Here is a 23,461-nt window from a genome sequence, read left to right on the forward strand (position 1 = left end):
AGGGGCTGATCCCCTGCAATGATCCCACTGGCAATGCAAGCAATTTAGCTGCCCTCCTAGCCACACTGAAAACTTTTCCCCCTCTTTCAGATAACTGGCGGCTGTCACTACGAGGTAATTGAACCTCACAGTTCTAACACCGTCAACTGCCCGCCTACTCAAACTTCAACCAATCCCTGTCGCTCTCCCTCAACCGAGCACTGCCATTCATCTAACAACTGAGAGATCCACTCCGTCCACGTCTCGTACACCTCCGCCCCTTTAGGGGTGGACAATATCCCAAAAGCCAGGTGAAGCTTGCCATAGCTGGAACATTTATTCGCAGACACTAGCTCCGAATCAGACCGCTCTTTCCTCTTTCTCCTAACAGTATGGACAACTCCTAGTCCCACCACCAACTCGTCAGCACTAGTCTGAACTCGAGCAAAGACCTCACCCAACACGCATGCTGCAATAACCAGCAAATAACCTCCAGAGACTCACATTACTAGCCGCAATCCCACAGAGACACAACAGCGCCGATTTAAACAGGGCAATCACACAGAACACCACTGAATCCAATCCCGGACAAGCCCCCAAATGTAGCCCCCCAGTAAGCCTAAGGTTCGCTCAACTCACTGTCGGCTAGGGAAAACAGCCTTCGGCCCCACCAAACTGGCTCATTTAATTTATGTGGACGCTGTGTGATGTACCCCACCCCACCAAATAACAGACAATACACCATATACGATTAAACGAATTACAATTTATAGATATTACTGGAACTATGTAATTAATAGAGATAAAACATAAAAGGAAAGTAAAAGGCGCTCAATTTTTCAAAGTTCAATCTCTTCGTGCACCAACAGTTGGAGCTCTAGTAACGATCCTCTCTTCACTATTCGGTCCCCTCTTACCACGTCAACCTGCCTCATGGGACCAACCACGGTGGTCGACCAGCCGCTCCACACGAGTCTGTCTCCGTCTCCTCTCCTCGCCGAAAACCCTGGACCTTAGACTTCGGCTCGGAGTCCGACCCGTCGCCAGCTCATAGCATCGCGTTCACTCTCTCTCCCCATCGCACTTTCTCCCCAAAAACCCGTGCATCACAATAGCTTACAGACACACAAGAAAGAATAACACCTATCCCAATTGGTTAACAAATGGATACAATCCTCCTTATCAGTAACATAACCCAAACAAGCTGCTAGAAAGAGAACCACTGTCTCAGCAGTTAACATCACAGAGAAGCTATTTAATTATAACATAACAAAGAAGCCATTTTAATTAGCCTATGCAGTAACATAAATGAAGAAACCCCTTACAATGTTAAGAAAAGTCAGTATTGCTTTGTCCAAGGCCGGTCGTGCCTTATGAGCCTGATAGAATTTTTTGAAGATGTGACTGAACACATTAATGAAGGTAGAGCAGTAGATGTAGTGTATATTGATTTCAGCAAAGCATTTGATAAGTCACCCCATGCAAGGCTAATTGAGAAAGTAAGGAGGCATGGGATCCAAGAGGACCTCTTCTGTTTGTGATTTTTATAAATGACCTGGATGAGGAAGTGGAGGGATTGGTGAGTAATTTTGCTGATGACACAAAGGTTCGGGGTGTTGTGGTTAGTGTGGAGGGCTGTCAGAGGTTATAGCGGGACATCGATAAGATGTAAAACTGGGCTAAGAAATGGCAGATGGAGTCAACCCAGAAAAGTGTGAAGTGGTTCATTTTGGTAGGTCAAATGTGATGGCAGAATATAGTATTAATGATGAGACTGTTGGCAATATGGAGGATCAGAGGGATGTTCCGGTCCAAATCCATCGGACACTCAAAGCTGCTGCGCAGGTTAACTGTGTGGTTAAGAAGGCATACGGTACATTGGCCTTCATCAACCGTGGGATTGAGTTCAAGAGCTGAGAGGTAATGTTACAGCTACATAGGACCCTGGTCAGACCCCACTTGGAGTACTGTGCTCAGTTCTGGTCAGCTCACTACAGGAAGGATGTGGAAACTATAGAAACGGTACAGAATAGATTTACAAGGATGTTGCGTGGATTGTGGAGTATGCCTTATGAGAATAGGTTGAGTGAACTTGACCTTTTCTTCTTGGAGTGACAGAGGATGACAGGTGACCTAATAGAGATATATAAGATGATGAGAGGCATTGATCGTGTGGATAGTCAGAGGCTTTTTCCAGGGCTGAAATGGCTAACACGAGAGGGCACAGGTTTAAGATGTTTGGAAGTAGGTACAGAGGAGATGCCAGGGGTAAGTTGTTTTTTTTTACACACAGAGAATAGTGAGTGCATGGAATGGGCTGCCAGCGATGGTGGTGGAGGCGGATATGATAGAATCTTTTAAGAGATTCCCGTGTAGGTGCATGGGGCTTAGAAAAATAGAGGGCTATGGGTTACTCTGGGTAATTTCTAAAGTGAGGGCATGTTAGGCACAGCATTGTTGGCCGAAGAGCCTGTATGGTGCTGTAAGTTTTCTATGTTTCTATGAAGCTCTGAAGGCCAAGTATTTATGTACAGTATACTTAAGGAAGAGGTTGATAGATTCTTGATTGGTCAGGGCATGTAGGGATATGGGGAGAAGGCAGAGATTGGGGTTGAGAGGAAAATTGGATCAGCCATGATGAAATGGTAGAGCAGACCTGATGGGCCAAATTCTGCTCCTACATCTTATGGTCTAATAGTCTTACTAGAATGACCACAACTGGACAAAATACTCCAAATTATCCCCACCAATGGTTGTACAATTTCAATATAGCATCTCAACTCCTGTGCAAAAATGTGCCAAAAGCTTTCTTTACAACCATATCTACATGTCATGCCACATTCACGGATTTATGCATCTGTATTCCCAGATCTCTCTGTTCTACAAACACTCCTCTGTGCCCTACCCCTCATCTTGCAAGCCCTAGCCTGGATGGTCCTGCCAAGTGCAACACCTCACACTTGTCTGCACTAAATTCCATCTGCCATATTTGAGCCCATTTTTCCAGCTGCTCCAGATCCTGCTGCAAGCTTTGAAAGTCTTCCTCACTATCCAACAGACCACTAATCTTGGTATCATCCACAAATTTGCTGATCCAGATTACCACATTATCATTCTGCTCATTGATCTAGATGACAAATAACTAATGGACCCAGCAGTGATCCCTGTGGCACACCATTAGTCATGGCTCTCCAGTCAGAGAGGTAACTATCTACTTCCAATCTTTGGCTTCTCTCTTCTCCTGTGAAGACAATGTGCAATCCAAATTACTACCTCATTTTGAATGCCAAGCAACTGAACCTTCTTGAGCAGCCTCCCGTGTGGGACCATTTCAAAGGCCTTGCTAAAGTCTATGTAAACCACATCCATGCCTTGCCTTCAGCGCTCCTGGTGCAACAACAGCCACGTGACTCAACGGTGAGAAGGCACCTTTCATAAACAATATACATCTCGGGTCGGTATGACTTCGGATTCAAACCAAACAGGAACGTCATGGTGTTCTGATTAAAGAAACCTCAATTTCAGTGAATGATTTGGAAATACTGCCCAAACCCAATTATCAATTGGCAAGAAATAACAGATTGTACACCACGTAAAATTATAAAGAAAGTATATTTATCAATTTCAGCTTTATCGAACAGTTATTAAAAGAAAAGATTGAAGAAAAAAAATTAAAAGGGCCTATTACAGTTAAACCTGTCTAAATATTGGACCTCATCTTTTTCAAAGCTGGGTAAACCGTTACTCGCGATGCTGAACCCATGCTCTGCCTGAAAGCACCCACCACAGTCCGAACTTCCCTTGAAGGCCATCTTCAACAAACTGGCTTTCTCTCACGAGTATTGGCCCTCGTCCTTGGAGATATTCATCTGCACAAAGCACCCCTTGCAATGGGGACTCTCCTTCCTACGGCATTCTGTGGAATCTTCCCTCCTGTCCCACTCCACATCTCCTGCTAAAAAGACCCCAAACCAGACTACTGTCCATCACAAAGCTCCATCCACTACACCCTCTCAAAAACTTTCTCCAGATCCCACCATCCTGACTGGCTGATACAACATTCCTAAGTAGAACAGCAGGGCTTCTTGTCTGAGCCAAAACCAAAACATTCTACCAGCAGGACATAATGCTTTTGCTAAAATGAAATACCTACAACATAGCACTGGAAATCTTAACCAGGGCATTACACTGGTAATTTCCTTCAAAAATACAGTAAAAATGGTTAGACTTGACTTACCACACACAAAGCTATGTCTTCTTTTAGCCCTCCTGATTTCCTTCTTCATTGTTCTCTTCCATTTCTTATACTGATCAAGTATCTCATTTGTTCCTACCTGCCTATACTGTTATGCATCTCCTTTTACTTAACCAGAGCATCAATGTCTTTCAAAAAAATCAAGATTACAAAAATCTATTATCCTTGTCTTAAATTCTGACAGGAATATACAAATTCTGTATTCTCAGAAGTTCGCTTTTGAAGCCCTCCCACTTCCTAAGTATACCTTTCCCAGAAAACAACCTGTCCCAATCCACATTTGCCATATCCTTTCTGATACCATCAAATTCAGCCTGTCTGCAAATTAGCATCTTAATCCGACCATGTCTATCCTTTTCTATAATTACCATAAAACTAAAGGCATTGTGATCACATACTTTTGTCACCTGCCCTGTCTCATTCCCTAATAGGAGATGTAGTATCACATTCTCTCTAGTTGAGATATCTATGCACTGATTAAGGAAACTTTACTGAACACATTTGACAAACTCTTTCCCATCCAGCTCTTTTATGGTATGGGTGACCCTGTCAATATGTGGAAAGATAAAATCGACTATTATCACAACCTTGACTTTTTGCTACAGTCTGCAACCTCTCTGCAAATTTGCTCCTCTAAATCCTGTGGACTGCTGATGGTCTGTGAAACTATCCCATTAACTTAGCCATACGTTTCTTATTCCTCAGTTCTACCCAAAAACCCTCACAAGATGAGCTCTCCCATCTGTCCTGACTGAGCACGGCCATGACGTTTTCCCTTACTGGTAATGCCACCCCTCCTGCTCCATCATGTCTAAAACAACTGAACCCCAGAACATTGAGCTGCCAGTTCTCCCTCTGGCAAACAAATCTCAGTAATGGCTACAATGTCATATTTCCACAGGCTGATCCATGCCCTAAACTCATCCACCTTTCCCACAATACTCCTTACATTGAAACATACACAGCTCAGGACATTTGCCCCACTATGCTCAATCTTTCAACTACCTGACTTTGTACATGGGCGTAACAACACCTTTCTCTACAACCACTCCATGATCTGTTTGGACACTCTGGTTCACATTCCCTGCAACTCAAGTTTAAACTCCACCACTAGTAACCCTTCCCACTAGGATATTAGTCCCCCAGTTTGGGTGCAAACCATACCTTTTGTACAAACCTCACTTTCCAGAAAGAAAGTGCAATGATCAAAAAATCTGTAACCCTCCATTCTGCACCATCTCCTCAGCCATACATTAAACTGTATGATCCTCCTATTTCTGGCCTCACTAGCACATGGTATGGGTAGCAATCCTGAGATCACAGCCCTGGAGATCCTGTCCTTTAACTGAGCACCTAATTCCCTGGACTCACTTCGCTGGATCTCGTCACCCTCCTCCCCATGTCATTGGTACTGACGTAGGCCTCGACCTCTGGCCACTCACCCACCCACTTAAAAATACTGTGGATCATCGGAGATGTCCCTGATCCTGGCACCCAGGAGGCAACATATCATCTGGGAATCTCACTCTCAGCCACAGCAGCTCCTTTCTGTTACCCTAATCAATTTGAATCCTCTATCGCCGCCGCTTGACTTTTCTCCCTCTTCCCCTCTGAGGCACAGAGCCAGACTCAGTACCAGATACCTGACTGCTTTGGCTTTCCTCTGCTAGGTGATACCCCGCCTCAACAGTATCGAACACATCCTCCCTGCTGTTGAGGGGAAAGGCCACAGGGGTACTCTGCATTGGCTGCCTATCACCTTCTCCACCTGACAGTCACCCATTTACCCGTGTCCTGCACAGTGTGTGTAACTACCTGACTGTGTGTGCTGTCTGTAAATGATCTCAGCCTCCTGAATGATCCAGAGTTCATCCAGTTCCAGCTCCAGCTCCTTCACACAGTCTATTAGAAGCTGCAGCTGGATACACTTCTAGTAGGTTTTGTCATCAGGAACACTGAAGAACTCCCTCCCTTCCCATATCCTGCAAGAAGAGCCTTCCACTGCCCTGTCTGGCAACCACACTGTTCTAAAAGAAAGAATGAAAGAATAAATGGCAAAGAAAAATCTACCTATGGACTAATCCTCCCCTAAGCCTTGATGAGCCAAAGCCTCAAATCCCACTCTAACACTGGCCCACTCACACAATGGCCACTTTGCTGAAACCTAACTTCCAGTCAGATTTTCCCAACTTACCTGCATATCTAAATCCCCCCATGATTATCACAGCATTGCCCTTTTTACATGCCCTTTCTATTTCCCTTTGTAATTTGTAGATCACATTCTGGCTACTGTTTGGAGGCCTGCATATAATTCCCATCAAGATCTTTTTACCCTTGCAGTTTCTTAACTCTACCCACAACTTTTCTACATCTTCTCATGTCGATCTCTTTCCATGGATTTAACTTAATTTTTACCAATCGAGCCACCCCAACCCCTCTGCCTACCTGCTTATCTTTTCGATACAACGTGTAGATTTGGATATTAAGCTCCCACTCTAATCTTCTTTCAGTCACAGCTCAAATGCCCACAACATCATACCTGCCATCTCTAGCTGCGCCACAGGATCAACTACCTTATTCCATCTACTGTGTACATTGAAATATAACACCTTCATCACCTTTTTTGTTTTTGGCCCAATGTTACAATTTAACTCATACCATTGATTGCAATCTTGCCCTATTGTTTGCCTGTCTGTCCTCACAGCCTCACTGCACACTGCAACTAGTTGTGTACCAACTGCCCATCCTCAGCCCCATCACTGCAGTTGCCATCCCACTGCCAAATTACTTTAAACCCTCCACAACAACTCCAGCAAACATGCCTGCAAGAATATTGACCCCTCAGGTTCAGGTGTAACCTGTCCTTTTGTACAGGTGGTTCCTTCCCCAGAAGAGATCCCAATGATCCAGAAATCTGAAACCCTGTCCCCTGCACCATTTCCTCAGCTACACATTCATCCTATTCTTACCCTCACTGGCACGAGGTACAGGTAATAATCCAGTGATTACTACCCCAATGGTCCAGCTTTTCAGCTTACTGCCTAACTCCCTAGATTCTCTCTTCAGAAGCTTCTCCCTTTTCCTACCTATGTCGTTGGTACCAATATGTGCCAAATCTTACAGCTGTTCACCCTCCCCTTTAGAATGCTGTGGACTCGATCCAAGACAACTCTAACCCTGGGATCTGGGAGGCAACAGACCATCCGGGTTTCTCTTTCACGTCCACAGAACCTGCTTTCTGCTCCTCTAATCATGGAATCCCCTGTCATTACTGCACCCCTCTTCTCCTCATTCCCTTCGAAGCTGCAGAGCCAGGCTCAGTGCCAGAGACCCAGCCGCTGCTCAGAAGTATCCAAAGTGTTATACTTATTATTGAGGGGAACGGCCACAGGGATACTGTGCACTGACTGCCTATTCCCTTTTCCTCTCCTGACAGTCAGCCAGGTACCTGCATCCTGCAACTTCAGGGTGACTGACTCCCTGTATCTCCTATTTGTCACCTCCTCATTTTCCCGTATGAGCTGAAGGTCATCCAGCTGCAGCTCCAGTTCTTTAACACAGTCTCTGAGGAGATGTAACTTGGTGCTCTTCATGCATATGTAGTTATCAGTGAGGCTGCAGGTCTCCCAGAGTTCCCACATCTCTACAAGTAACACACACTAGCTACAGTTGATGTCAGAAGTTTACATACACCTTAGTCAAATACATTTAAACTCAGTTTTTTACAATTCCTGACATTTAATCCTAGAAAACATTCCCTGTCTTAGGTCAGTTAGGATCACTACTTTATATTAAGAATGTGAAACATCAAAATAATAGTAGAGAGAATGATTTATTTCAGCTTTTATTTCTTTCATCACTTTCCCAGTGGGTCAGAAGTTTACATACACTTTGTTAGCATTTGGTAGCATTACCTTTAAATTGTTTAACTTGGGTCAAATGTTTTGGGTAGCCTTCCACAAGCTTCTCACAATAAGTTGCTGGAATTTTGTTCCATTCCTCCAGACAGAACTGGTGTAACTAAGTCAGGTTTGTAGGTCTCCTTGCTCGCACACGCTTTTTCAGTTCTGCCCACAAACTTTCTACCGGATTGAGGTCAGGGCTTTGAGATGGCCACTCCAATACCTTGATTTTGTTGTCCTTAAGCAATTTTGCCACAACTTTGAGGGTATGCTTGGGGTCATTGTCCATTTGGAAGACCCATTTGCGACCGAGCTTTAACTTCCTGGCTGATGTCTTGAGATGTTGCTTCAATATATCCACATAATTTTCCTTCCTCATGATGCCATCTATTTAGTGAAGTGCACCAGTCCCTCCTGCAGCAAAGCACCCCCACAACATGATGCTGCCACCCCCATGCTTCACGGTTGGGATGGTATATCGACGTAACTTGAAAGGCTGCTCAGCAAGGAAGATGCCACTGCTCCAAAACCGCCATAAAATAGCCAGACTACAGTTTGCAAGTGCACATGGGGACAAAGATCTTACTTTCTGGAGAAATGTCCTCTGGTCTGATGAAACAGAACTTGAACTGTTTGGCCATAATGACCATCGTTATGTTTGGAGGAAAAAGGGTGAGGCTTGCAAGCCGAAGAACAGCATCCCAACCGTGAAGCATGGGGGTGGCAGCATCATGTTGTGGGGGTGCTTTGCTGCAGGAGGGACTGGTGCACTTCACAAAATAGATGGCATCACGAGGAAAGAAAATTATGTGGATATATTGAAGCAACATCTCAAGACATCAGCCAGGAAGTTAAAGCTCGGTCGCAAATGGGTCTTCCAAATGGACAATGACCCCATGCATACCTCCAAAGTTGTGGCAAAATTGCTTAAGGACGACAAAGTCAAGGTATTGGAGTGGCCATCACAAAGCCCTGACCTCAATACAGAAGAAAATTTGTGGGCAGAACTGAAAAATCATGTGCAAGCAAGGAGGCCTACAAACCTGACTCAGTTACACCAGTTCTGTCTGGAGGAATGGAACAAAATTTCAGCAACTTATTGTGAAAAGCTTGTGGAAGGCTATCCAAAATGTTTGACCCAAATTAAACAATTTAAAGGCAATGCTACCAAATACTAACAAAGTATATGTAAACTTCTGACCCACTGGGAAAGTGATGAAAGAAATAAAAGCTGAAATAAATCATTCTCTCTATTATTATTCTGACATTTCACATTCTTAAAATAAATTAGTGATCCTAACTGAACTAAGACAGGGAATGTTTTCTAGGATTAAATGTCAGGAATTGTGAAAAACTGAGTTTAAATGTATTTGGCTAAGGTGTATGTAAACTTCTGGCTTCAACTCTATGTACTAACTGAAAAAATATTCCCAGAAACTTTCTTGCTTACTTACTTAGAACCTCCAGTTATGTTTGCCCAAGACCACTGAGCCAAATCTGGACCACCAATGCTGGCCCACTCCAATAACGACCACTCCAACAATGGCCACTCCTACAATGTCCGCTGTGCTTTTTATTGATCCAGAGCTGATTTCAGCCAGCAGAAAGAAAACTGACTCTCCTGAGCTCTTTAGAAACTTTGTGCTGCATCACAAACGGATGCAGTGCAGATGAAGAAACAGAGAAAAGGGAAAAGCATTTTTATAAGAAATAGGGAAGAGGTTAGTCGACATAATCATAGAAATCAGAGGTTTATAGAAGATGCTGGTTGATAGTTTTTCTCCAGAGATGGAGGCAGGGAGATCGAGAAAAGGGAGGGAGATGTCAGAGGTGGAACAACTGAATTTAAGAGAAGGGTGGAAGTCAGAGGCAAAGTTGATAAAATTGTCGAGCTCAGCATGGGTGCATGAGGTAGCACCAATGCAGTTGTCATTGTAGCAGAGGAAGAGATGGGGAGTATAACTGGGGAAGGCCAAACATGGACTGTTCGACATAGCCAACAAAGAGGCAGGCAGAGCTCGGGCCCATGTGAGTTCTTATGGCTACACCTCGAGTTTGGAGAAAGAGGGAGGAGCCCAATTTTGTAAAATTTTGAAGGTGAAGACTAGATCTGCCAGACGAAGGGGGATGGTGGTGGAGGAGGATTGGTTGGTTCTCCGTCAAGAAAGAAGCGGAGAACTCTGAGGCCTCACTGATGAGAGATAGGAGATGAGGGAAGGTATTATCAGCACAGGGTGTGAAATCCTTGGCAAAGAAGTGGGCTTGGGGATAGCGGTGATGGAAGAAGAGCTCACTGCTGTGGTGGGCATGGAACTCACAGAGGTGCACGTGAAGGGGTACAAAGGTGAGGCCTTCACTGAGGAGAAAACATTCAGCCTCAAAGAGGGGAATGTCGGAGGAAATTCAGAAGACATGGCAAGGATCAGAGCTGAGATTGGAGGGGGAAGAGGACTGGTGTTGTCACAGGAGAGACGAGGTTTGGGGTGTTCAGCGAAGCTGGAGAGGTGAGAGACACGGGGCTGTGGAGTGGTCAATCTTTCAACCTTTGCTGGACGTGCGGAAGGTGAAGACATGGATCTAGTGGAGGATAAGATTTCAGACAGGTCCATGAAAGGCTGAAGAGAGAAAGGCCCAGAGCTGTGGCAGATACTGAGACAGAGTCTCCAGGTATCTCTGCATGGCAGAAAGAGTGACGTGTGGAATGTGGAGGGAGAAGCAGTCAATTAAACACCAGTAGCTGGAATCCTCAGTGGGTCCAGACCTAGAGACCTGAAAACGGTACTGGAGGCCATGTGGCACAAGATGGTGGCACAGACAAGCTCCCAGGAAGGTTACGTGGTTGTGGTAGAGGGTCTTGGTGAGCACATGGTGGAAGAGTCGGAGGGCAGCAGACATCACAGAGGAGAAGCAGTGAGAGAGGGTTTCACTGAGCTCCCATTGAAGAGAAGATTTAACACTAGAGCAATTCATCACAATAACAATGCAGAATAACTTGTTACGTGACAAACAAAGTGAAGAGCAACTTAACACTAGATCAATTCATCACATCAGTACGTCAAGGTATTACAAAGGAAAACAATAACAATGCAGAATAAAGTGTCATAGTGACAAACAAAATGAAGAGCAGAATCAGAATCAGGTTTAATATCACTGGTATTTGTCATGAAATTTTAGTTATGCGACAGCAGTACATTGCAATATATAATTAAATAACAAAATGCCAGTAACTATATATAGTAATTACAGTACATATAGCTAATTTAAATAAATAGTGCGAAAAGAGCAAAAAAAGTAGAGAGGTTGTATTCATGGGATCAATGTCCATTCAGAAATCTGATGACAGAGGGGAAGAAGCTGTTCCTAAATTGTTCAGTGTGAACCTTCAGTTTCCTGTACCTCCTCCTTGATGGTAGCAATGAGAAGAGGACATGTCCTGGGTGACACAGACAGTAAGGAGAAAGGCCATAGGTTAAGGGTGAGAGGTGAAATATTTATGTGGAACCTGAAAGGAAACTTCTTCACTCAGTGGGTGGTTGAACATGGGACGATCTGCCAGCAGAAGTGGTGGATGAGGGTTTGACTGAGACGTTTAAGACAGGTTTGGATACGTACATGGATTGGAGGGGTAAGAGGGCTGTGTTCTAGGTGCAGGCCAATGGGACTGGACAGAATACCAGTTCAGCACAGACTAGGTGTGCTGGAGATCCTGTTTCTGTGGTGTAGTGCTCAATGATTCTATGACTCTCCAATTATTCTGAATCACTAACTGCCCATGTCATAGTCACTAATTCAGTATGTTGTGCACTCGTGTTTTCTGATAGTTTACGAGCTGCTGTCATAATTTCTTGTCTGCTGTCATCCTCAACAGAAACACTGAACCCTGTTTTCCTCTCAACTTCCTCCACGGGTGATCCATAGAACATAGAACAGTATAGTACAGGAACAGGCCCTTCGGCCCACAATGTTGTGCTGAACCAATTAAATTGTAATCAAATGGCTAACTAAACTAATCCTAAATATATATTGATCTATAAATATATGAATTAGGACTACATTCTGTACATCCCATGAGATTTGCTTATAATATGTCGGTTCCACAGTCCCCGACACATACCTATTCTAGGGTGACTCAGACTTTTGCACAGCACTGTAATGTCAACGAGGAGCAGAGAGTGAGTTTTTAAATCTGGTGGCATTAAAGGATGTTGGGACTGGCGAGGGTAGAGCACCACAGGAAGGGTATGGGACAGGTGGCAGAGAAGGCCTGCCAGGGGCAGGGATGGCACAGTTACATAGGTACCCAGCCCTCAGACACCAGTCAAGAGCATTTCATTCCAAACAATTGGTTCACTGATCATTACGGAATATCTCTCAGGGGTTTCCACTCTCTTCCCTCTCCCTGCCCCCACCCCACTCTCAGTCAACAAAAGAGACCCATATCAGAATCAGGTTTATCATCACTCACAAATGCCACAAAATTAGTTTTTGTTTTCGGCAGTAGTACAACAATACATATTACTCCAGGACTGTGCAAAAGTCAAAGACATTCTAGTGATATAAATATGCCTGAGGCTTTTGCATAGTATTGTACATAAAAATCAAAAATGAAACTTCTGGCAATTCCATCATCAAGCACACCGACAGTCCCAGCCAAGCCCTCATCAGGGAGGAGGTACAGGAGCCCACAGACCTACATCTCAATGTTCAACAACAGTTTCTGAACTTTGTTTACCCTCCTCACTGCCTCTGGAAAGCAGCCAGCAAAATCAGTCTCATCTACGCCAGATACTCTCTCCTCTCCCCTCTCCCATTGGGCAGTAGATACAAAAGACTGAAAGCCTATCCCACTGGGCTCAAGAAAAATTTCTAACCTCATTAATAAGCAAATACTTTGAGGGGCTGGTCAAGGACTACATCTGCAGGATGCTACCACCCACACTGGACCCCCTACAATTCGCTTACCGACACAACCGATCGACAGACAACGCAATAGCCACAGCTCTACACACCGTCCTCACACATCTGGAGAAGAGGGGTGCTTATGAGAGAACGTTGTTCTTGGACTACAGTTCAGCATGCAACACCATGATTCCCTCCAGGCTCAACAAGAAGCTCACAGACCTCTACCTTCACCCTGCCTTGTGTAGCTGGATCCTGGATTTCCTGTTAGATCGCCAGCAGGTGGTAAGAGTGGGCTCTCTCATCTGTGCCCCTCTGACACTCAACATAGGAGCCCTCGGGGCTGTGTACTAAGCCCCCTCCTTTACTCTCTGGATACCCACAGCTCCAATCTGCTAATTAAATTTGCTAACGATACCACACTGATTGGCCTAATCTCAAATAATAATGAGGCAGCCGACAGAGAAGAAGTCATCGCCCTGACACAGTGCTGTCAAGAAAAAAACCTCTCCCTCCATGTCACAAAAACAAAGGAGCTGGTTGTGGACGACAGTAGGAATGGAGATGGGCTAACCCATATTGACATCAATGGATCTGGAGTTGAGAGGGTGAACAGCTTTAAGTTTCTTGGCATCCACATCACTGAGGATCTCACGTGGTCTACACACACAGGCTGAGTGGTAAAAAAAAGCACAACAGCAAACACAAAATACTCTGCAGATGCTGGGGTCAAAGCAAGACGCACAACACGCTGGAGGAACTCAGCAGGTCGGGCAGCATCCTTGGAAATGAACAGTCAACGTTTCGGGCCGAGACCCTTTGTCAGGACAACAGTGCCTCTTTCCCGCTGACATAACACCAAGGAGAGCCTGTGCTACCAACAGCACCATTGTCTCCACCCTGCACTTCCAATCACTATCAGAGAGGGAGGAGTGGGGCAGAATATAGTATTAATGGTAAGACTCTTGGCAGTGTGGAGGATCAGCGGGATCTTGGGGTCCGAGTCCACAGGATGCTCAAAGCAGCTGTGCAGGTTGACTCTGTGGTGAAGAAGGCATACGGTGTATTGGCCTTCATTAATCGTGGAATTGAATTTAGGAACAGAGAGGTAATGTTGCAGCTATATAGGACCCTGGTCAGACCCCATTTGGAGTACTGTGCTCAGTTCTGGTCACCTCACTACAGGAAGGATGTGGAAGCCATAGAAAGGGTACAGAGGAGATTTACAAGGATGTTGCCTGAATTGGGGAAGGTGCCTTATCAAAACAGGTTGAGTGAACTCGGCCTTTTCTCCTTGGAGTCACGGAGATGAAAGGTGACCTGATAGAGGTGTATAAGATGATGAGAGGCATTGATTGTGTGGATAGCCAGAGGCTTTTTCCCAGGGCTCAAATGGTTGCCACAACAGGACACAGGTTTAAGGTGCTGGGGAGTAGATACAGAGGAGATGTCAGGGGTAAGTTTTTTATGCAGAGAGTGGTGAGTGCCTGGAATGGGCTGCCGGCAACGGTGGTGGAGGTGGATACGATAGGGTCTATTAAGAGACTTTTGGATAGGTACATGGAGCTTAGAAAAATAGAGGGCTATGGGTAAGCCTAGTAATTTCTAAGGTAGGGACATGTTCGGCACAACTTTGTGGGCCGAAGGGCCTGTATTGTCCTGTAGGTTTTCTGTGTTTCTATTACTACTCCCCTTTATCAGGACTGGCAGCAGTAAAGGACGATCTTACACTACCCTTGAAAAATCTGCAAGCATTTCCCTATACAAAATCCCTCTGCCATCAAAAATGGAGTAACTAATTGCCTATAATCACCTCTGGCCTGAAAACAATTGGGTCTCTGTGCAATATTGCTTGACCCATGAAGACAGAACTACAGAAACTATCCTGCTCCTCAACTTCCACCCCACTGGTCTCCACATCCTTCACAATTCCCTCCAGCTCCAGCAAAATTCCATCAGGCACATCCTCTCTTCCTCCTTTCAGCAGTTCAGAAATATTGGTCCCTTTCTGACTCCTTGTCTTACCTCTGTCCACACTAACCATTTAAATACTATAGTACCGCAGAAGCTGGAAATCTTTAAAAAATGCTTGAAATAGTCAGTCTTCAAACTGAAACGTTCTCTTCTTGGAGATGCTGCCTGACTTGCTAAGTATTTCAAGCATTTTCTGCTTTTTTATCTCACCAACCACTTGCTATCTTATGACATTTTCTTCTGCACCCTCAGGGTATGCAGTGTATATTTTCCCCACTTCCATCCCCATCATTGAAAGGCACAAGTAGTCTTTCAGGTGAATCAGTGATTCACTTGTACCTCCCCCAATTGAGTGACTGCATTCAGTGCTGGACACTGGGAAATCAAAAGCTCATTGTGTGATCCCTTTAGGATCACCCGTCTTCAATCCACAGAGAGCAGCCATTCTGACCCCCTATTGCCTACCACTTCAGTACTCCATCCACTTTGACCTCAATGTCTACAGCCTCCCGCCCTGTCACAATGAGTGCACAGTGTTACACAGTGCAACCTTCCGGACTCAATATTGAACTCCCCAACGTTTGGTAACCTGATTCTGGCTGTATCAGAACTGGCCATTTCGACCAGTCATCCATCTATGATTTGGCTCTGTTTTTCTCTCTATTAAGACAGCTTGGTCGGGTGGTCATGATAAGCACTAGCCCTGTGATTAGTGACACATAACACAGACAGAGAGGCATGATCTGCTTTGAACTGTCACATCAACAAACTTAGTCTCATAAGTTACCAACATTCTCTACTGTCGAGATGAAGCCACACTAAGGTTGGAGGAACAACACCTTATATTCCGCCTGGGTAGCCTCCAACCTGATGGTATGAACATTGAATTCTCTAACTTCCGTTAATGCCCCTTCTCCCCTTCTTACACCATCCCTAATTTAAAAATATAATTTTTTTTCTCTCTCTCTCTTTCCCTCTCACAATAACTCCTTGCCTGTTCTCCAACTTCCTCTGGTGCTCCCCTGCACCTTTCTTTCTTCCAAGGCCTTCCGTGTCATGATACCCTCCCTTCTCCAGCCTCATATCCCTTTTGCCAATCAACTCCCCAGCTCTTGGCTTCATTACTCCCCCTCCCACGTTCAAATCTCTTACTATCTCTTTTTTCCATTAGTCCTGATGAAGGGTCTTGACCCAATAAGTCGATTGTACTTCTTCTTATAGATGCTGCCTGGCCTGCTGCGATCCACCAGCAGTTTGTGTGTGTTGCTTGAATTTCCAACATCTGCAGATTTTCTTGTGTTTGCGTTTTTAAAATCTGCCGGTGCTAGAAATCCGAGCAACACACACAAAATGCTGGAGGAACTCAGCAGGCCAGGCGGTTTAGGGGCCACTGATTTAAAACTGAGGTACACAGAAATTTCTTCTCACAGAAGGCAGAGACTCTCTGGAATACTCAACCCCAAAGGGTAATGGAGACTCTGCCTTTTAAAGAGGAAATAGATGATTTTCTGAATGATTAGGGAATTGAAGAATATGCTAAATATCAAATGAAGCCTGGGGCCTATCAGCCATAGTCAGATTAAATGACAGTATGTTTCACAGGGTGATGGCCAACTACAGTTCCTATTATTTTCTTTTCCTGTCCTTAACAGCTTCTGTTTTCTCATGTCCTTATCAATGCTTTCTGCCATTTGCTGTTTCATATTTTCACCCACACTCTGAGCTCCCACCCATGTGACCGTCAACTATGCACGTACCTCTGTGCACGACTGCAATGAAATACTTACTTGCAACATCAGCACTGATACATGATATAAGCAGTGTTCACAAGGAGAAAATATATTAAACATAAACATCATTTTTACAAGAACAAACATGAAAATTATAGGGAAAAAAACAAAGTCAGCCCAGAAACTGGTTTGTGCCCTTAGATTCATTTTCTTGCAGGCATTCACAGTAGAACAAAGCAATAGCAACGGAATCAATGAAAAACCACACACATACCAACACTGATAAACAATCAATGTGCAAAAGAAGACAAAAGGTGCAAATTCAATCAGTCAATCAATCAATTGATGAATTGACCAATAGATAAATCAACCTATCAATCAATCTCCATGGATGTTCCCAAGCTTGGGCTGAGAAAGGAGGAGTTTGGCATGGGGCCAACAGCCCAATCCCATAAAAAACCCAGAGCTACAGAAACTGCAACGAAAGCTCTAAAGACCTTATCCCTGGGAGAGAAAAACATCTTTGCCACAGAGACATATGATGGGCTACACCTGGGGAATAATTAAATGACTGGCCCAGGACAGAGGACTTTGGTGAGCTATGCCCCAGTAGGGGTGATGGACTTAAGTTAAGCAACTAAGGATCCTTCAGGAGATCATAAAATTGCTAGTTTGTTTAGACAGTTCAAAAGCACATTTCTTAAAGAGACATCACAGGTGGCAGGTACCAGCAATGGTAGTTCATAAAAAGCAATATCTATTAGTTTTGTAAGCTGCCAGCAAAACATCGCCATAAGGATGAAGGATGGAGCATGCACCAAGGAGAAGGATGAGGAGGACAGCAAGATCAGTGTGGAGTGGGATAATATACCAGGGCATTGTCAGATAAAGATAAAAATGGTACTGGGTCTCTTGAAGAATATTACGGTTGCTAAGTCCTCATGGTTTGATGTGATGTACCCATAACCTGGAGTCAGGCAACATCTCTGGAGGGAAACAGAGAGTTGACATTTCAGGTTGAGACCCTTCTTCAGGAGTGGAAAGAAAGTGGGGAGAGTGAGCTAGAAAATGTGGGGCGGGAGGGGTGGAGCAAAATCTGGTAGGTGAGAGGTAGATCCAGGTATGTGATCCAGGGGAATGTTTGGCAGGTGAGGAATTATGAAAAGTGGCACTGATGTAAGAAGCAGGGAGGTGATAAGTGGAACTGACAAAGGGATGAAAAACCTGACTGGACAGGACAGAATCAATGGAAGGAGGGGAGAGGGAAACCAGAGGGAGGAATGTGTGGGTGATGGACAGATGGTGGCTGGTAGGTGAGGTAGAGGGTCAGTGGCCTGAAGTTAGAAAAATCAGTATTCATGCCATCAGGCTGCAGACTACCAAGACATAATAACATTCAGAACATAACAACATGATAACATTCAGGCAGCAGAATCAATACAGTTGGATCTAAACAAAATCCAGATGTGGGCAGATAAATGGCAGATGAAATGTAGTGTAAATAAATGTAAAATAATACATATAGGGAGTGGAAATGTTAGATATAAATGTGCAATGGTGGTCTTGAGTTAGAACATGCACTGTATGAGAGGATTTGAGCATCCTGGTAGACTCATCACTATCAACGTCCAGACAAAGCACAGAAGCGATTAGGAAGGCTTCTGGAACGTTGGCCTATATAATGCGCTCAGTGGAGTTCAAGTCCAGAGACGTTCTCCTTTGGCTGTGCAATGTGCTTATGAGGCCACACCTTGGGTGTGGTGTGCAATTTTGGTCTCCATATTTTGTGAGGGATGTGAAGGCATTGGAGAGAGTTCAGAGAAGGGCAATGAGACTCGTTCCAGGTCTGCAGGGTATAAGCTATGAAGAAGGAACGAAAGAGCTAAATCTTTTTAGCCTAGGTAGATGTAGAATGAGAGGAGACATGACACAAGTGTTCAAGATCATTAAGGGTGTAAGTAAGGTGGATGCCAACTGCTACTTCAAAATTAATCCCTCAGTGAGGACTAGGTGGAGACTGGTTAAAGGGAGATTTCAGGCTGACATCAGGAGGCATTTCTTTATACAGCGAGTTGCAGACACATTGAACAAACTGCCTAGTTATGTCGTTGATAGTAGTGACTCAGAGACTTTCAAATATAAACTAGGAATTAAGTAAGTGGGGTGATTGACCCATTCTTGCCAAAAACTTCCAAATGTTCTAATAATAAGAACATAATGAGAGGTGCTGTAATAATGAGAGGTGCTCTAATAATAAGAGGCGCTGTACCTCTGATCTGTGTCTAGCCTCCACATGGCAGTGCAGGAGGAGGCTGCCTGGATAGCCTGTTGAGGAGATGATGGGCGGGTGCCGTTTTGTACCTGAGTGGTGCTGTGGTATTGAGTGCCGGAGTGGGGATGTCCCATCTGGGTGTCTGTCTAAAACATTCCTGTGTCCTGACTGAGTGTAAAACCATCTCCTTACCTTCCGTGAGAAAAACTCCCAGAGTGAACAGAAGAGCGAGCAACAACATATCCAAGCACCGAGCGGGAGCCAAAGTTTCCAGACAATTCAGGGAAGTTTCCAACGTCTCAGATTCCTGGACTTTGGACTCTGAGCACTGAGACTGGGGGATGTGTGGAGAGTAAAATTAACAACAGCTTCCAGTCATAAACGTTGAACATTGAACCAAGGAGTGGTTCAGCTACCTGTGAAAATGAAAGGAAGGTAGACTCAGTCTGATTACAGAACTGAACAACGTATTGAGAAATAACGGGAGTTTATGTCATTGGAATCTGCTGTGTCAGTCCACAAGATCATAGCTGATGTTCCGATCATCCTCACATGAAACTGGTAAATGAGTTTATTACTGTCACAAATAAAGTAAAGGATTTGTCTCATATACCGTTCATACAGATCAATTAATTACATTATGCACTGAGGTGTTACAATAACATTGCAGAATAAAGGGTTACAGAGAAAGTGCAATGCAGATAGAGAGTAAGGTGAAAGGTCACAGCAAGGTAGATTATGAGTTCAAGATTCCACCTTTTCATAAAACATCTTATGTTTCAGTATTCACAATTTCTAATGCAATAAGTTACCAAGACACAGAATTCCAAATGTTTACAGTCCTCTGAGTGAAGAAGATTTCCATTCACCTGTTAAATAGTTTGTTCATTTTTACTGGACTGACAGGGTTCTGAGAAACAAAAGTAACGACATTCATCTCTGAATCTTCACTGGTAGAGACCACCCCACAATTACAAGTGGCTAAATCTTGTTCCCTCACCTATTGTGGGACATTTTACACCACAGCATGGTTTCCCTTTCAGGAATCCCATGTCGATGCTGACTGTTTTCGAAGCAATCTAATATTGTATAATATTCCCGGATTTTCCCCAAATACTGACTTCAGGTTAACAGATTTCGAACTTCTATATTTTCTATCTTGCTCCTTTTTGAAATGGGTCACGTTTGCCTGCATCCATCTACAGAAGACATATTAGAATATGTTTTTTTTAGGATGATGCCCAGAGGATCCACTATCTCAGTTATCCAGCTCTTTCAAACCTTTGATTGTAGTTCATGTACCCAATGGGCTTTGACAAGTTTCAGTCTCATTAACTTCTTGTGTATTGATACCTATTTCTCCATCAGACAATCCTCAGTTTGCCATTTCAGGGACTTTTCTCTTTCATGTAGATGGACATCAAGCCTTTGTTTGAATCCATGTGTCCTTTTCTGCTTCTTCATGATACACTCAGCGGCCGCAACATTAGATACACCTGCACACCTGCTCATTAATGTGAATATATCATCAGCCAATCTTGTGGCAGCAACTCAATTCATAAAAGCTTGCAGACATGGTCAACACGTAAAGTTGAAACATCAGAAAGGGGAAGAAAATATGATCAAAGTGACTTCCATCATGGAATGATTGATGGTGCCAGATAGGTTGGCTTGAGTATCTCAGCAACTGCTGATCTCCTCGGATCTTCACTTACAAAGTTTCTAGTGTTTACTGAGAATGGTGGCTGGAAAAATAAAACATCCAGTGAGCAGAGGTTCTGGGTGAAATGCCTTGGTAATGAGAGAGGTCAAAGGAGAATGTCCAAACTGGTTCAAGCTGACAGGAAGGTGACAGTAACTCGAATAACCACACATTACAACAGTACTGTGCTGAAGAGCTTCTCTGAATGCAGAACACGTTGTAACTTGAAGTGGATGGTGACAGCAGCAGAATACCCCACCGGGTTCCCCTGCTGTACTTAATAAAGTGGCCATTGAGTGAAGGGATGGTGTGTGCGTGTGTGTGGGGTGGATGTATTTTTACCTTCGACCCGTTTCCTTTTCACATATTGAGTCAGCCGTTCTGCCTCATGCTGATTTACACACACTTTATTTTCTCTTTATCAATTGTTTGCTGATCCTTTAAGGAGTTGACCCCTTTGGAAAATTGAGCTCTCTTCTGGGGAAGGTTGGATCTGTACAAGAGGAACGGTTTGCCCCTGCACTGGAGGGGGATTAATATTCTCACAGGAAGGTTGATAGTGCTGCACAGGAGGGGTTAAAGTGGTGGTGCAGGGGGAATGGGAACCGCAGCGCCAGAACAGATAGTGGAGTGGTTGTGGAGAAAGATGTTGTTAAGCCTACAGGAATCAAAATGTTGATGATGGAGTGACTAATGTTCCGAGCTGTGTATATTACAATACCAGGAGTATTGTAAGAAAAGCAGATGAGTTTAGGGCACGGATCAGCATGTGGGATTATGACATTGTAACTTTTAGTGAGACTTGTTTGCAGAAGGAACAAGCTCAATGTTCTGGGGTTCCACTGTTTTAGATGTGATAGAGCAGGAGGGATTAAAGTGGGAGGGGTGGCTTTACTCATGAGAGAAAATGTCACAACAGTGCTCAGTCAGGTTAGACAGGAGAGCTCATCCAGTGAGGCTCTGCGAGTAGAACTGAGGAATAAAAATGTATGACCACGATAATGGGATTATATTACAGACTACCCAGCAGTTTACAGGAGCAGATTTGTAGAGAATTCGCAGACTTTTGCGAGAAACATAAGGTTGTGATAGTAGGTGATTTTAACTTGTCACATTTTAACTGGGATTCCCATACTGTGAAAGAACTAGATGGGAAAGAGCTTATCAAATATGTTCAGGGAAGTTTCCTTAATGAATACATAGAAATCCCAGCTAGAGAGAATGTGGTACTAGATGCACTATTATGGACTGAGAGAAGGCTGGTGACAGAAGTTTGTGTGGGGAGTACATTACATCTAGTGACCATAATGACATCAGTTCAAGCTAACTTTCGAAAAGGATAGGTCTGGTCCTTGGGGTGAGATTCTAAATTAGAGAAAGGCCAGTTTTGATGGTGTTAGAAAGGATCTGGCCAATGTGAATTGGGACAGGTTGCTTTCTGGCAAAAGTGTACTTGATAAGAAGGAGGCCTTCAAAAGTGAAATTTTGAGAGTACAATATTTGTATGTTCCTATAAGAATAGAAGGCAAGGATAACAGGTTTAGGATTAGGAGTGCAGCCTGACATTGTGTTGTGCTCTGACTCATTGAAGCCCGTTCTTATGCTTGAGCTTACCGTGCCGTGGGAAGAATGCATGGAGGAGGCCTACGATCGGAAAAGAGCCAAGTATGAAGTTCTAAAGAACGACTGCCAAAGAAGAGGCTGGAGAGCAAATGTTGGCCTGTGGAGGCCGGCTGCCGTGGCTTTGCAGGCCAGTCGCTCTCCAAAGTATACACTGCACTTGGAATCACGGGAGAGAGAAGAAGGAGAGCCATTTCTACCACCATAGATACAGCAGAGAAAGCATCGAGATGGCTCTGGATAAAAAGGGCAGATCCATGGGTTGCTGCTAGATCACAGGCCAGGGTCTGATTAACCCTGGTCGGGTCGCCTTGGCGAGGGTGCATGATGTTGAAAGACCTGAAACACCCGACGACCACAGGTAACATCCCTGATGATGTGTCCTAGTTTATCATCATGCAGATGTTTCTGTAAGAAGAAAAGGAACCTTGGTAATATCAAGAGATATTGAACCCCTGGTTAAGAAAAAGGAGGAGATGCATAGCAGGTATAGGACCAGGAACAAATGAAGTACTTGAGCAGTATAAGAAATGCAAGAGAACACTGAAGAAGATAATCAGCAGGGCTAAAAGAAGACATGAGGTTGCTCTAGTAGACATGATGAATGAGAATCCCAAAGGATTCTACAGATATATTGAGAGCAAATGGATAGAAAGACACAAAGTTGGTCCTCTGAGATATCAGAGTGGGCATCTATTTGAGGAGCCAAGAGAGATCGGGGAAATCTCAAATGGATTTTTTTTCCATCTGTATTCGGAGATGGACACAGAGACACAGAGTCGATACATGTGAGACAATGCAGCAGTGAGTTAATGGACCCTACACAGATTACAGAGGAGGAAGTGTTTGCTGTCTTGAGGTAAACTAAGGTGGATAAACTCCCAGAGTTAAACTCCTCGGACCCTGTGAGAGGCTAGTACAGAAATTGCAAGGGCCTCAGCAGAGATATTTAGAACATCCTTAGGTGCTGGAGGATTGGACAATAGCTAATGTCGTTCTGCTCTTTAAGAAAAGCTCTACGAATAAGCCAGGAAACTATAGGCTGGTGAGCCTGATATCAGTAGTGGGAAAATTATTGGAAGATATTCTAAGGGACCAGATATATTTGGACACACAGGGACTGATTAG

General features: G+C 44.2%; 1 protein-coding gene across 1 annotated transcript in view; it reads right to left on the reverse strand.

Moving 5' to 3' along the window:
* The window catches only part of LOC140198439 (uncharacterized), a 163,841-nt gene extending 157,407 nt beyond the window's left edge, over positions 1-6,434 (reverse strand). The window contains exon 1 of the mRNA XM_072259529.1: positions 6,429-6,434. Coding sequence (XP_072115630.1) covers positions 6,429-6,434 — 6 coding nt within the window. The remainder of the gene's footprint in view (positions 1-6,428) is intronic.
* Between the last annotated feature and the right edge of the window lie 17,027 nt (positions 6,435-23,461).

The sequence above is a fragment of the Mobula birostris genome, chromosome 5 (assembly GCF_030028105.1).
Source record: "Mobula birostris isolate sMobBir1 chromosome 5, sMobBir1.hap1, whole genome shotgun sequence".
Taxonomy (NCBI): domain Eukaryota; kingdom Metazoa; phylum Chordata; class Chondrichthyes; order Myliobatiformes; family Myliobatidae; genus Mobula; species Mobula birostris.